The sequence below is a fragment of the Orbicella franksi genome, chromosome 5 (assembly GCF_964199315.1).
Source record: "Orbicella franksi chromosome 5, jaOrbFran1.1, whole genome shotgun sequence".
Classification (NCBI taxonomy): domain Eukaryota; kingdom Metazoa; phylum Cnidaria; class Anthozoa; order Scleractinia; family Merulinidae; genus Orbicella; species Orbicella franksi.
The window spans coordinates 24689901-24704538 of NC_138149.1; the positions used below are offsets into that span (position 1 = coordinate 24689901).

At 39.5% G+C, this 14638-nt stretch overlaps 2 protein-coding genes across 2 annotated transcripts; one reads left to right on the plus strand and one right to left on the minus strand.

The window, feature by feature from the left end:
- Positions 1-1240: 1240 nt before the first annotated feature.
- LOC145486878 (uncharacterized) lies at positions 1241-2663 on the minus strand. The gene is made up of 3 exons (XM_081465589.1): positions 2616-2663; positions 2375-2510; positions 1241-2108 (listed from the first exon to the last, which is right to left on the minus strand). The coding sequence occupies exons 1-3, from the start codon at positions 2661-2663 to the stop codon at positions 1258-1260; spliced, it is 1035 nt and encodes a 344-aa protein (XP_081321715.1). The 3' UTR covers positions 1241-1257.
- A 7812-nt stretch (positions 2664-10475) lies between these two features.
- LOC145487186 (uncharacterized) lies at positions 10476-14011 on the plus strand. Its single transcript, XM_081465915.1, has 3 exons — positions 10476-10571; positions 10691-10845; positions 13627-14011. The coding sequence occupies exons 1-3, from the start codon at positions 10526-10528 to the stop codon at positions 13918-13920; spliced, it is 495 nt and encodes a 164-aa protein (XP_081322041.1). The 5' UTR covers positions 10476-10525; the 3' UTR covers positions 13921-14011.
- Positions 14012-14638: the final 627 nt, after the last annotated feature.

Consider the following 14638-nt stretch of genomic DNA (forward strand, 5'->3'; position numbering starts at 1 on the left):
CAAGACTGTCTGCGAAATGAACGTTTAGTGCCTTCATTTTAGGAGTAAGTTGTGGTGAATAGTGCAGCAATGTTCTAAGCAAAACTGGAGTGTCAAAAGAGGAGGAATTGTGGTCGATAAGGATTACGTTAGCACAATTATTCCGCATTTTAGATGCTGCTATGAAATCAACAAAGGACTCGAGACATTCTGCTGGAGAGACAGTCTCCAAAGGGCTACCACCACGGTGAAGGACTTTTTTACCGCCTATTGATGCTGTTTGAAATTTATTTACTCTTGAAGCATGGAAAGAAATGCCTTTCTTCGGTAGGACAAATCTTGAAAATGTTTGCCCCTGTTCAGTTTGAGCGGCTAATTGAATGATTTCAGCTTCCTTTCCTCCACAGCTTGTCTCCGTATCAAATGAAATTATCACGAAGGGCTTCGTTTTCAAATCATCTGCATGGCATGTAATGAACTTCTTTTGGGGTCGATTCGTTAAAGATGGGACGTCTTTCTCAAACTCTTTTAATTTTTCTTTTGCGACGATGGCTCTTTGAAGAAGTTGTGGATCCAATGTAAGTGCGACACCACTTTGGTAAGTCACCCCCTCTTTGTTTACATCTGATCTATTTCTCGCTTGCTTTCTCATGTACTTTTGCCTACGTTCTTTCTTGAATTTAACGGACGATTTTCTGTGTTTTTCAGCTTCCCTCTCCTTGTCCAATGATAAAATGTTTTTCTCTGTGATATCACCTGGCTCTACATTTAGACAGCGAAGGGTATCTAGCAAATATTGTTTTCCCAAGTTTGTTTGTGCAACAGCAGCTGCAACTCTTTGGTCAGAACTTTCACTGCCACCGTAAAAGCGAATTTTTGGAGCTTTCGAGCCAACAGTGCTGTGCTAGCTTTCGTTAATTTGTGAAGAAGCGTTAGAAACCAATTTTTTGACAACAAGGTCACTTGCATATACATTGAACAAATTGTTTAAAACTGTTTTTAAACTTTCGCCCTGTAAGTCCTTTCCGTTTGGTAAATCCTTGTGGTGATACTGATCAGGATTCTTTATATATTCGTACCAATTTAATTTGTGGTCTTGGCATTGCTGATGGTCCCCGAAGGCATGAGGAACAATCGCCTTCATTGTAACTTTCAACCGTTCAGGCTCTCCCTTGTTTTGACTTAGGCAGTAGCTGAAGCACTTGCGAAAGTAGTCAATAACCTTCTGTGAAAGTAGTGACTCCCCTGGCTGATTTTTTCTCTCAGAGCTAATTTTGTTCAAGTGACTGACAATTGTTCTTGTTGCATGACTGCATCAGACCACTTTTCTACATTGTACTCTACTTCTGCTCGAATTTTTGCAATTGTAGCACTGTCATCATCCCCAATAAACACGGTATACTTTACTCCATGATTGGGTGTTTGTTGAAAAAGTCTCACTCCTACTGCTGCTTCCATTGATTTTGAGGACCCTGTATGGTTTATGCGGCAGTCATGGCAACCAGGTTCCTTGCCTTTTGATTTGCTTGCTTCACAAATTCTGCAAAATTTGTTTGCGCTGGCAAAGTCTAGGACTTTCTTTGTGTGAGTGCCCATGATAGCCCCATGTCCAGTGAGAGAATTGTTTGCCCTACCCCATTTCAACCACTGCATGTCATAAGAGACAGACAATGGCATAAGACCATCGTCACCTCGAATTTTACCGTTATTTTCTGCTTGATAAATTTCATCTTCTAAAACCATTTGACATGAATTAGTAGCCACCTCTTCTATTGCCTTGCCAACTTCTCGCTCTCGGTTTTTGTATGCAGTTTTGTTGATTGTTGGTATGTTCAGGGTTGAAAGAAAACCATTTACGTGAGTGTAGCCAATTCCATTATCAATAGCACCGTGTGCAATTCTTGTATTGATATCATAGGGTTTTGGCCCTCGCTTTCCGTATTGATGTTGCCCAGAGGTAACTATTGTGTTCTCTTTATCACATTGCTGGCACACTACTGAAATGATTCTGGCACTTCCCACTCCTGTTTCTTTCACGGCACTTGAGAGAGAAAGAGATCCTAGAATTGAAAAAGTATGTATTGATACCTTAGGGTTACAGATTGCCAAATGATTATTAGACCATTGTCCTTATTGCTTGTAAGTGTAAATCTAAATGAAAACTTGAGCTCTGTGACCAAGATTTTGTACAATCGGGTACAATCTTAAAAACAATTTTATGTTATGTTTTGAGTTTATCACTGTATAAATTTGAATAAAGGCTGAATCAGGTGGTCTGTTTTGTTGTTGTTGTTTTTAGTCAACGCATGAGTAAGAAAATCATTGGCCCCATCTGTCATTGGCACCCCTAAACATGATATCTAAAATTGGTAAAATTCTAGTTGTATCATTTTACCAGAGTTGCATTGTTGACACAATTTCATACTCTTTGCCATCAGCCCAAGGTCAACAATTCTGTAGCCATTCAAAGAAAATGCCCCCGGTTTGGTGGAATGGACTTCTTCTTTTTCGCCATCTCTTGTAACGAAGGACTAGTGAAATCAAAAGAAATACGAGGCTAGTTCTGGTAAATTGTTTGATATTTATGGCAAAATAGCCTTCAAGGAAGAATATTCAACCGGTTTATTTCCACCTACCATGTCTTCAGCAAGTCTTTGGGGAGGTTTGGTATTTTCCCTCAGCATGTGTGGCTCAGTCAGGACAGGTAAGGCGATGTTGTCTGAATCCTCATCAGAGAAGAGTCTACGTTTACATCTCTCAACTCATGCTTTTTCAGTTCGAGCTTTTCGTTTCTCAGCTTTGCGCGTTCGGAGCAAAATCAAGTTTGTAGGAGTAGATACATTAGCATCTTCTTTTCCGCAAAATGCAAGGGACGTTGAAAGATAAATGGACACTAAAACAGCAACAGGTAGTCCCAACAAAACTTGATAATTACACGTGTGGCTTTCCGGCTGATCACTTCTTGTTTCACGGCCATGAGAACAATTTTTTAGCACAGAATCGCAACAAAAAAAACTGCATGCTTTGGGTACAGTTTTCAGTTGTAAAACATTGTGAGGTCTTTTGACAGACAGTGACTTTACGCGGCATTTGCCAAACCACCGGAAACACGACGAAAAAACTTTTTTTGCAATTGCCGCCATGTTTGTTTTGCTTTTTAAAAACCGCGCCGGCTTTTAAACAACACCGCTGACCGCGCGGAAACTGTGTTCGGCCACCTTAACTCGATCTTCGCATTCGCTTTCGACAACATATCTTCGCCTTCTTCATTCTGGGATTTATGGATGAACATTTCAAGCCTTGTGAACGTCTGCAGTTATCAGAAACACTGCTACCGACAGAAACCGCCCGATTGTTTACATCTGATGATCCTGGAAGCTGATTTACACTTGCTTGTGTCAAAGCGAGGGAATCTATTTGACGAGAACTTTGATGGAGTTCAATACTTCGGTAATTGCTGTGACTAAGATGATAACTTATAAGTTTCTTTGTGGTGTTCTGCTCAGGATGCATGGCAGATCTGCCGATGGTGTTTTTTACTTAGCGATTTTAGCTTCACTTAAGACTAGGCAAACTTTGATTGTTTTTCACCAGTGCCCGCCAAGGTTACCGACTGGTAAGTCATCTATATAAATTTTATTAAAGAAATATCTCTAAACTTTTAGCTACTGATATTCTCGTACTGATTTTAATCGGCTTTCATCGCTTCAATGCGCTTGAATTTTCAGAACCGGGCTCTTCCTAATTTGCATAATCCGTAATCGGCCCTGGGCATTACGGGAGAATAATGCCCTACAATTCAGTGACAATTAACCAATCAGAGCGCGCGTTATATCGGCCACAAGCCAAAGCCATATAATAAAAATCTTTAACACACACAAAAAATTATATTCTTTTTAAAAACTCAGCCCCGGGGTTATTCTTAAAATATTCTTAAAATTTCTCAAATTTCAGCCTCGATATTTTTATAAAATGTAAAAAAAAAAGAAAGAGTGTTTGCTTTTGTCACATACTATTCACCACCTGCGTGTCATCATTAGAACTCTTTTCTATTCCTATTATGATGAAGGCGGATTGTTTGGCTTGAGCCGCCACTCATATCATGCATTGAATAATCTAATATATAGATTTAGGCCAGCCTAAAAGCGTAACTCCTGGGCCGGGTTGTTTAGAACCAAATTAAGCTAACCCAGGAAAAGGTAGAATTTTGATTTGAGTTTTGTAACTTTGGGTTTAGGTTTTCTGTACATTGTTTGGCCTTCTGTTTTGAGTTTTAATAATCACTATATATACAAATCAAAGCTGCAAAAAAAATTTGTATAGAAGAGAAAGTTATATTTCGGTTAACTTTTAATCCTGGGTTAGCGTTAACCGGCTTCCCAACAATCCGGTCCTGTTTTCAACAAGTTAACCTGGGATGAGCCCAGGATCCAATCGAAAACCAGCACATATATAGTCAGCGGTAAACTTTAAAAGAACACTCGACCTGGATGAGCTATAAACTTGAGCCCGCGATATGGTCACATGGTACTGGTCAGCGGATACCTTGTTTTGATAGGTGTCAATTGATCATAACATAGATGTCCAATGTCACAGAAGTACACGGTAAACCAAGGCTGCATATATCTGTCAAGCTATTATTTGGAGTATGGCCGCTATGTTGCGCGACTCCGTCGTCGTCGTCGCCGTCGCCGTCGTGCGTACACGCCCACGAGCTATGCCGCTAGCCATGATAACCATGAAAATATCAACTCATGGGTATATGGGTATGGGGCTCCGCTTGGCGGCCCTTCGGGCCGATGGAGCTCCGCTAAAAACGTGCCCAGATGGAGTTTTTACTCATGCGCAGTATGGCGCATGAGTTAAGGATTGGGCTGCGTTTCTCCGTTTTGGTGTTACATTTGTGCATGCAAATTTATGCATGCATACATTTACCACGGTCTTTGGAGCTCCGTCCGCCATATTGGATTGTTCAAGAAGGTGCCGTTTTTTCGCAAACGTTGTGCTTTTTCCCCAATTTGATGCGGTGTGAAAGTACCTATCAGTACTTTAGTTCGTTGTTAAGATTCTGAACTGGCATGTGAGCATGCATGAACAGCAAGAAAGTGTTTCTGGAGAGGTGAGCCATTGTTTATGTCGATCTCAAGTCTCAAGTTTAAAAGGGTTTTGGAGTTTCAAGGACATATTACGAAGAATCATTTACTAAGAACGTGCTCTGTATACTTAATCTTTTGGTCAAAAAATGATTCCCGTTCGTGTAAATGGCCACGTTCGATATATTATATCAATATTCTAGCATGTCTCCGAGGATTTCAGGACAAAATTTTTAAGTTTCTTTTGTCCCTCAAATCCCGAAAGATACTCGGTTACAAAGAAATCATTTTAAAAGAACAATAAATGCTATAACTTGACGTTTCCGCGTTATCTTGTTGCCATTATCAAATGCAGATTAAAGTCGTTCAGTTCGGTTATAGTTATATACTAGCTTAGGTGTTAAGAAGGAATCCACCAAAACTTCGAGTAACAAGTGGACTAAAACTTTTTACCGAGATTATTCGAAACTTCTGTGCGACTCTTTTAAATATCTTCTCAAAAGAAATCATTTCTAACAACACCATATGTAGAAAATAAATTTTGAAGTAATATATGAAACACTTAAAAGTACTCGTGAAATGAAACTGATGATGAAATTATGCCTGTGTTTTACCTGACAATTAGAAGTTTAAGCATTTAAACTGTGGTTAATGAGCTCTGTAGTCTACATCATAGCTGTCATCTAAGGTTGTCACAAGTTCTGTTATCTTCCCCCTATTAGCCATTGTGCAATAACCCTAGGTAATTGTCCAATGCAACCCAATAGTTTTAACATATTGGAAATCATACGACAAAGCTCCCAGTGATTTTCCACCATGCTTTCATGTGATTTCAGCGTGCTATACCCCTCCCAACTCCTTCAATCCCCAGTTAGTAAAATCCCATTGTTTTCTGACCCTGTCCCAGTTGTGAGTTAGTATTCAAGCTAGGCCGTTCTCCGCTTTCCCCTCCCTCCCTCCCTGTATTGGTAGCTTTGTCTTCTCCCATCTTTTTTCTCCATGTGATTGTAATTAGCTTTTGTGAGAAGGTGGCTCTTGCCTGCTGAACCTTCTCGGTTTCTTTACTGCCACGTTCTACTTGTTATATTGTGTGTAAACCATAGCTGTTTAGTCAATAAAGGTTTTTGGTGACAGGGAAGTGCAACCTAGGCTGCACTTTGCCCCACTGTAAGTGCTATGGCCACCATTGGAAATAGGTCCGGATCTCTCCAGGATGGTGTCATCATACCATCTGACCTATTGTCCTCCCAGAGGGGCACCACATCTTCTGGGCCATCCTATGTTACTTCCAAGGAAATAGGTCCGGATCTCTCCAGGATGACGCCATCGTACCATCTGATCTATTGTCCTCCCAGATGGGCACCCCTCTTCTGGTCCCCTTAGTAACATAGGTTCCCCTAGAGACGCCGCTACTCTAGGGGAGATAGACTCTGTCTTCCCTGCCACCCATGTTTTGCCACAATAATCAGTGTTTTGTTTCTGTTTCCTGTTTCCCAGCAAAAGGGGAGGGGGCTTGCAATGTTGTTACCCATACAAATATCCTCGCTGGTACTGTTAGATCTGCCCCTCCCCCTGTGTAGGTGTGGCCTTAATAATATATACCAAATTGCACACCAGCAGGGTCTCATTAAATCCTCTGAACTTTGAGATTTACTTGCTCGAGTTCCCATGAGAAAGTGTTTTGGTGTTATTTCAGACGACTGTTTACATCTTTATCTTTTAATATACTTTTAATATACTTAGTTATTCTGGTACAAGGTTTTATTCTGGTACAAGGTTTGTGTCCATTTGATATACTTTTAATATACTTAAAGTTATTCTGGTAAAAGTTTTGTGTCCATTAAAAACTGAAATTGCTCGAGTCAAGAAGAATGTGACGAACAGTGTCAGATAATAAAACACTTGTGTGTTTAAGTTTTTTTCCTTTTTCTTTTTCTGCTTCTTGGTTAGTCTAGTACACCTTGTATTTTGAAACCTATTACATTTTTAGCAACATGCGTAAGGATAAATATATAACAATATTTTAATTCTCGGAAATATGGCATTGCATGATATAATTTACAAAAAACACCAGGTGCTTACTGAGGAGTACTGTTATTTTATCAAGTTTCAAGTATACTTTAAAATCAGATTACAAACATAGTAAAAATAAGGCAAAGTTGATATTTGTTACAATGGCCCAGTACTGGAATATATTCCTGACAGCCAACAAAGACAAGTCTAACACTTGAACAAAAAATGCCAAAAGAGATTTAGTTCAGAATTGCCATAAAAAAAGATATCTCATCCAATTCGCAATTCTGATCGTTTGTTGATTCTCTATTTATAATTTTTTGACTCGGTTTGCTTTGTTATTCGCCTGATAGTATCCTTGTAATAAAAATGACCTATTGCATTACAACATTTATCTTCTCTCGAGCATATAGTTCGCGCGCTATTAGTCTAAACGGCATCACGTGACTGAATATTCCCCGGCTAAAACTGGGGAATATCCAAGTGAGATTCCCCAATTTTGAAACCGCGCGTGTTGCGAAATACGATTGAAGGATAATAAACACAATAGCCTCCATTTGCGCGAAAATATGCTCGGATATTTGTCCTTGGGCATTATCTGTTCCTCAAAGCTCACAGTTCGTGAACTGTTCTGTTCTCGGCAGAGATAATGTCCGCGGAGAAATATCCGAAGATATTTTCGCCCCAAATGGATGCTACTGTTTACATAGTTCACACTACGCCGGAGAAATCTAAAAACGCATCTTTATTTCTACGCTTAGGCCTACCGTCCCGACTAATCCGTCACGAAAAGGAAGCTTTTCGAAAACGATGACGTCACGATAATTGTGCGATTTCCCTGACAGAGTTTTCCTCAAACACAAATCAAAAATGATCAGTGATTGTTGCGTTTTCAAATTCCTTCGGGGCTTGGTTGATCTGTTGGTGGTCATGCACCAAGTCCTAGACAGTCCTGTAAGCAACAAATCGAAACGAAGAAAACCAACAACAAACCAAGAGTCTTTATGTTGCCGAGATGATTTGCAGCTTGTACCCTAAAATTTGAAAATTGCATTTATATAGAGTACATTTTATCGTTCATTTGAAATCTTTTGAAAGTTGCTGTTAGCTCTAGATTCTTCATAGTTCCTACGAGTGAGAAAATAGCCATTGTAAAATCTCTAACTTAATATATAGACTTAGGTCAGCCTAAAAGTGTAGCTCCTGGGCCGGGTTGTTCAGAGCCCGATTAAGCTAACCCAGGAAAAGGCTAGGTAGAATTTGATTTGCAACTTTGCGGTGAGGTTTTTTGTATATTGTTTGGCCTTCTGTTTTGAGTTTTAATAATCACCATATACACAAAACAAAACAGCAAAAATCTTTGTATGGAAGAAAAAGTTATAATTCGGTTAACTTTTAACCCTGGGTTAGAGTTAACCGGCTTCCGAACAATCCTGCTCTGTTTTCAACAGGTTAACCTGACATGAGCTCGCGATCCAATCGAAAACCAGCACTCGGTCAGCGGTCAACTTCAAAAAACACGTGACCTCAATGAGCTGTAAACTTGAGCCCGCGATATGTTCACATGATACTGGTCAGCGGATACCTTGTTTTGACAGGTTTCAATTGATCATAACGTGGATGTCCAATATCAAAGAAGTATAGGGTAAACCAAGGCTGCATGTCTCTGTCAACCTATTATTTGGAGTATGGCCGCCATGTCAGCGTCCCATCCAGCGGGGAGTAGAAATACTCGTAGTCGCTTCATACTACAGAAACCGGGATAAGCTCTAGCCTGATTGGCCACTTGGCTCATATGCAGACTTCACCGTTAAATATGCGGCTTCCTCAAGAAGAAAGTGTTCATGAAAAGCACGATCTTCAGATATCTCGCATCGAGATTATTTGAGTGACGAATTAATTAGTAATGCGAGCTTCAGCAGAACTTTCAGATTTGTGTTTCTGCATTGACGCTCATTTGGTCTCACTCCATATATCTGAGAATTCAAATCAACTGTTGGCTTCTTGTTGCAACCTCCCCCTCCCACCAAAACAGAAAAAAAAACTTGGCGTCAAACAAAAGGCGAATTCCGAAGCCGGATCTGTGCTGATTTCCCAGGCTTGCGAAATATATATTCAACGATGTGAAACAGTGACGGTTAAAAACTGCTCCACCGTTGTTTTAAACAAGAACATTATTTATCTTCTTCTTCCTTTGGTGCTGGGAACTGATTATAGCTTATAGGTTATAGCCCATATGAAAAGGACGGGGCTGCTCATCCGAAATTTTGAAAAGAACCCTTAACAGGTACTAATTTCCTGTCTTGTGTGCGTGGCTTGAAATTTCCAACAAGTACCAACTGTAAAACAAGTGACAATTTCATACTTTTTAATAGTGACGAATACGGTTGCTTCGAATACCTTCTGCTCGTAAATTTTGCGAAAGTGCTATCATAAATCTCTGTCCAGTTTAATTTAAGTTGTTCATTACAAGCGAAACGATAAATATAATTGAACACTTTGATAGTACGGTATCTCTGTACAGTTCCCGGCATAAATGAGTCAAATTTAAATAATAGTTTGGCTCGATACCCTAAAAGGTTCCGCGAAAGCTCTCTCTGTGGACCTGTTGGAGTGAACATCCATACAGGTATCAAAACCACTTTTATGAAGGTACGAGGAGCACGTCCTTTTTATGTGGGAGTCCCCCCACCCTTAGAGGGGCTTATACCTTAGACCTCAGACAATTAATCCCTCGGATGTGCATGTGAAAATACCCCCGCCATCTTGGATGAGACTATTTTTCTCAGTAATTCAGACACCTAACGTGAATTGATGGGAAACTAACCCAAAATGAAAAAGGAAATATATGAAGAAAGATGCTAATTCCAAATAGTTACTAATAAAAACTGAAAAGACGAAGAATTATGTGGAGAAAGACAACATTTGGATGGGTCAATATATCAAATTTCGAAACTAAATTGCCATGGCAATGCCAAATGATACGGAGAGACGGGTGGCACATTAAAATCTCGGCGAGGGAATAGGTATTGCGGAGTAAATCATCTTCACTAAATTGTGACAAAACCGCTGACGGGGTCGGGATAGCATCCACCACACCCCTCCCTATGTACGTCTGACTAAGGTCACCACCAGCGTGGTGCTCGTATACAAATTTGCAGGTGTCGGTAATCATTTTGAAATTATGTGGCTGACCTTTCTTTGAACTTATCTTTACCAATAGTAATATAGCCGAAATAAATATTAATCGGGCTCATTTTAACAAACTATAATTTTGTTGGGACATCTCACTCTGTTCTACTTGTTAAACACTTTCAGTTACAAGCGCGAAATTATACAAGTGAGTGGTTGAGCGAGTGAGCGAGTAGCGTAACCTTTAAGTAAGAAAAGATTGTTACTAAACCTGATTGTTTCTCAATAGCCTACCGCTTGAGAAAGTAATGCTGTGTCAAGATGTCTTTCTATTGCTATTCATTGGGATCAATGGTAATGATCACACAACATGAGCAATGTTTGACTTCGTAACTAGAAAACTAACAAATCTCAAACTTAACAGGGCGATTATCGATTAATATACAATCTCGTTTGCTTTCTCGTCTTCGTAGTCTTGGCTGTCCCGCCCGTGCATCACAGAAAAGTTGCTGTCAAGCCACAAGTCAAGCTCCACTCAAAAAGTGATTTGGAAACAATCGAGCAGCTGGTGCAGGAGAGCACTGAACTGGAAAACGGCTTGAGAAACTTGAATCTGAATTTGACAGAGGTGTGTTTCAGGAAGTTAATTAAAAAAAAGTCAAATAGAGGATTCGACTGACGCCTTGACCTTTTCATTCTAATGTTTCGCCGTTCTACGGAATTAAAAGAACTACAGTAGCTCAAGGTCTCAGTCGAGTCGTCTTTTTAACCACTCAACATTCTATTGAAGGGCTTTAAACGTTCACGCAATAAAAGAAAAGTGTTTTACCGTTTTCAGCAACAGATAACTTTTTGTGAAAAACGTTCAGTGTACTTAGTTATAATTCAGCTCGGCCGGAAAGTTCCTAAAGTGACGATCCCTCGTCATAATCTCCTCGAAAGTAGTGTTAAAACTTAATTGTTAAATACATTGTTGGAAAATCCCTAATGTACGTAGCGACCCGCCGGAAGTGAAAACTCTCCGATAGGATCGACCCGAAAAAGTGATGCACCGGTTTTAAATACGAAACAATCGAATTAGAGATAGAAAGATTTATGGTCTGATATTTGCTTTTAGACTCTTATCACAAATCTACACAAAGGCAATAGATCACCCTGTCTGGGTAAACATGAACCCTGAAATATGTTTTTATATATACTTCTCTCTATATATTAGAGCACTAATTTTTTTTTTTAATACATCGGCCAACATGCGCTACTCGTTTAAATTAACCGAGTTTAGTGACTCGCTATCCCCAAAATTTTTACCCTCCACAAATAATGAAAGGAAAATTCTGCTAATTTTAAAAGGTGTGATAAACTTCACAAAAAAATAGGAGGAAGGCGAAGACGCCCGTCCTAAACATTTTATTGAAGTGTCAATTTTTTGGTCACGTGTTATTTCCTTTCTCTGTTTATTAAATCCATTTTGAAATCACTGGTTATCCTTGCAATCTGATTGGCTCGCAATGGTGCGATTTATTCACGAATCGCACTATTTTTTGCTCTAAATCGCATCTTTTTCTCAGCCATTGAGAATGGGACAGTAAAACAAAACAACCAATCAGATTTCAATATTAGTTTAAAGTAAACGATAAAATTTCAGGAAAATGAGAAGCAAAAAGCCATTGTGTGGAGAATTTAGCAACTACTATTGCCAAAACTTTGTTGTTCTTGTTGTTTTGTTTTTCCAAAAAAATTGACAAATGTAATTAATTACAGTTTGTAAATGACGATTATGAGCTCCTTCAGGCTGAACACCTACTTTAATGGAAGTTTCCAACTTTCAATGTCCATTTTGACGAATATTTCGGCGATTTTTCTTCAACATCTGCTCAAAATGCGTATGATACCGAGTCCAGTAAAACATAAACAAACGAAAACCACACAACAACAAATTCAGGGCCATCTCAATAAGGTAGATGTTTCCAGGTTTCCGGTAGTTTCAAACGAAGCAACAAAAGAGCTCAACTCTGTCGCTGTGAATAAACATAGTCAAAATACGCCCCGCGCCACAAAACAGTGAATGAATGAACGTCTTACGAAGCTGGTGCTAGTCCCGCCATCTTGGAAATATCTTGAAACAAATGGTGCCGCGAGAACTTGACAAGGTCCTGAGTATTGAGTCCTTCATCGAGGTCACAAAAAGAAACGGAGATGATAACGAGCTGGACTCCCTTAAAATCATGCCATTAAACGGTATGAAAGAAAAAAAAACGTACCATCCACTGGGCATCGTGCACTCGAGTTTCACAACTCAAAAGAAATCCATCGCAGAATTACGCAGGATGCACCTTCAAATTCCTTCTCCAAAGACAATGAAAAGTCTCAGCCTCAACCACAGAAGAAAGAAAGACCTTCCATCATTGATTCAGGCGACGAGAATTGAACTTTTATACCTGAAATTGACTATTTTCGTTCTCACTTCAAAACCGCTTGTTTCTTTGCCATGCTCGGATGAATTTTCGTCACATGACATCGTTTTGCATACTAAATGAGACGTAAAGGCGTTTCCGGTTCCGCTTTTTTTTTTTAACACACCGGCTACTGGAACAATACATCAAAAATCTAAAAATTAAGGCGATAAAATTGTGCGATTTCAAAATGGATCTAATAAAGTGGCAATTGAACTGAGTGGAGTGCAATTTTGGTCTGAAATCATACTTGTGATTTCAAATCGAACTCGCGCTGCGCGCTCGTTCGATTTTGAAATCACGCGTATGATTTCAGACCAAATTGCACTCCACTCAGTTCAATTACCATTATCAATCACATTTTCAAAAAGTGTTTCACCGAAATTTGGTGATTATGTTTTCAGCTAAAATGTCGAGTTAGTTGAGAGATTTTGGATTATTTGAAAATTTTTCATTTATTGTATTTTTCGAATCAGTTTGGAGACGATCTGCTATTTTTGGGAAAACTTTTAAATCCAAGATGATCCAAGATGGCGGATCCAAGACGGCGGACATTTTGAAGTGTGACTCATTACTGACTTGTCTTTCTTCCTCCAAAGCCAACACAGGAGTAAAACAAGCTGTAAAACCTAATGCAAATACAGAAAATGAAGAAAGCACATCAACTTCCGACTACAATAATCTTCATGGCAAAAAATTTCCCAGATAAACTTTGGCAGCATGCTACAAAACGGTTAATGTTGGCGTCGTCACCTTCCCTCTTTTCCCTCGAAATCATTGAATGAGAACTGTAATTTTTTTCGGATCCAGTCCAATATTATTGCTGTTGTTTTGTAGTACTTGTTAGCCTTTAAAGAAAATTGTTCGTGCATTTGTCTTCCAAAAATTATACGACTTCTGAGGCAAAATGCGTCGTATTCTATACACAACAAACTAACATTGTCACCCACTTTCAGTACCGCCAGCAAGTTGGGAACCTGACAACAGAAGAACAAACTGCATTAATGCAAACAGTATCGTCGCTAAGAGACGCTCAACTCCGACTCACGACAGAGAGGATACGCGAAGAGAGGCAAAGACAAAGAGAAAACTTCGAAAACGCGCTCAGCCAACTACAAACCACCATAGATGAACAAGAACGGAATCTGCATGAACATCGAGCCAGAGAGATCGAGGAATTCCGCAGAGTGAATGAAGAGATACTGAGGGCAAGGCAAGCTCTAAGCCAAGAAGGGAACTGGTTAAGCTAGATAACGAAGCTTAACTTTTGGTTCCCCACAATAAAGTAAAATGTGTAGAATATAAAACGAAATGAAATAAAAATAAGTAAATAAAGTAGCAGACGCATATATACTTATAGCCTTTTTTGATACTGTTTGTATCTTTCCTAGCATCGGTAGCCTGCGAACAGGCTCCCGTCGTGGGGGAGGGGGGTGGGGTGGACGGGGGGGAAGGGGATTCGGTGAGCGAATTGATCCGACGAGAGCGAAGAAGGGGCATTTTTAGGGCCGCTGGAAGTTATTGGTTCTATAGACTATTTAGCGCAGCCCTAAGGAATCGCATGCGAAATAATATAAAGACCTATAAAGACCCTGCCTATTTATTTTATTTTTGCTGCTGAAAAATGACAAAGGCTCATGGCTGGTTTTTCCAGATTAGACAAATTGAGGCCAAGACAACAGACGAAGGTCCAGCAGATTGACAATCGGTTATTATTACGAGTAGTACTATATACTCTCACCTAAGGCGATCACACTAAATTATTTACTTGCCTGTTGGAGATGTAAAATATACTTCTCTAAATAATATTGACATAGATAAGGTTAGTAGGCTTCTTGAAAGCACCCGATTTGTTCTCTCTTGTTTCTTTTCAATGGCGGTTTCTTTCGCTTGAGTAATTTGGTATAATTATATATTGTTTTTGTCATCCGGGACAGCCGTCTTACAGTCCAGAAAATTACCGCTTTT

What these genes read in the sequence shown, in the direction of transcription:
- LOC145487186 (XM_081465915.1), top strand. Translation starts at nt 10,526, where the DNA reads ATGCTGTGTCAAGATGTCTTTCTATTGCTATTCATTGGGATCAATG. An exon ending in GCTATTCATTGGGATCAATG is followed by an intron (nt 10,572 to 10,690) that starts GTAATGATCACA and finishes TCGTCTTCGTAG; the next exon opens with TCTTGGCTGTCCCGCCCGTG. An exon ending in TGAATCTGAATTTGACAGAG is followed by an intron (nt 10,846 to 13,626) that starts GTGTGTTTCAGG and finishes ACCCACTTTCAG; the next exon opens with TACCGCCAGCAAGTTGGGAA.
- LOC145486878 (XM_081465589.1), bottom strand. Translation starts at nt 2,663, where the DNA reads ATGCTGAGGGAAAATACCAAACCTCCCCAAAGACTTGCTGAAGACATG. An exon ending in AAAGACTTGCTGAAGACATG is followed by an intron (nt 2,511 to 2,615) that starts GTAGGTGGAAAT and finishes TGATTTCACTAG; the next exon opens with TCCTTCGTTACAAGAGATGG. An exon ending in GTGTCAACAATGCAACTCTG is followed by an intron (nt 2,109 to 2,374) that starts GTAAAATGATAC and finishes ACAAGCAATAAG; the next exon opens with GACAATGGTCTAATAATCAT.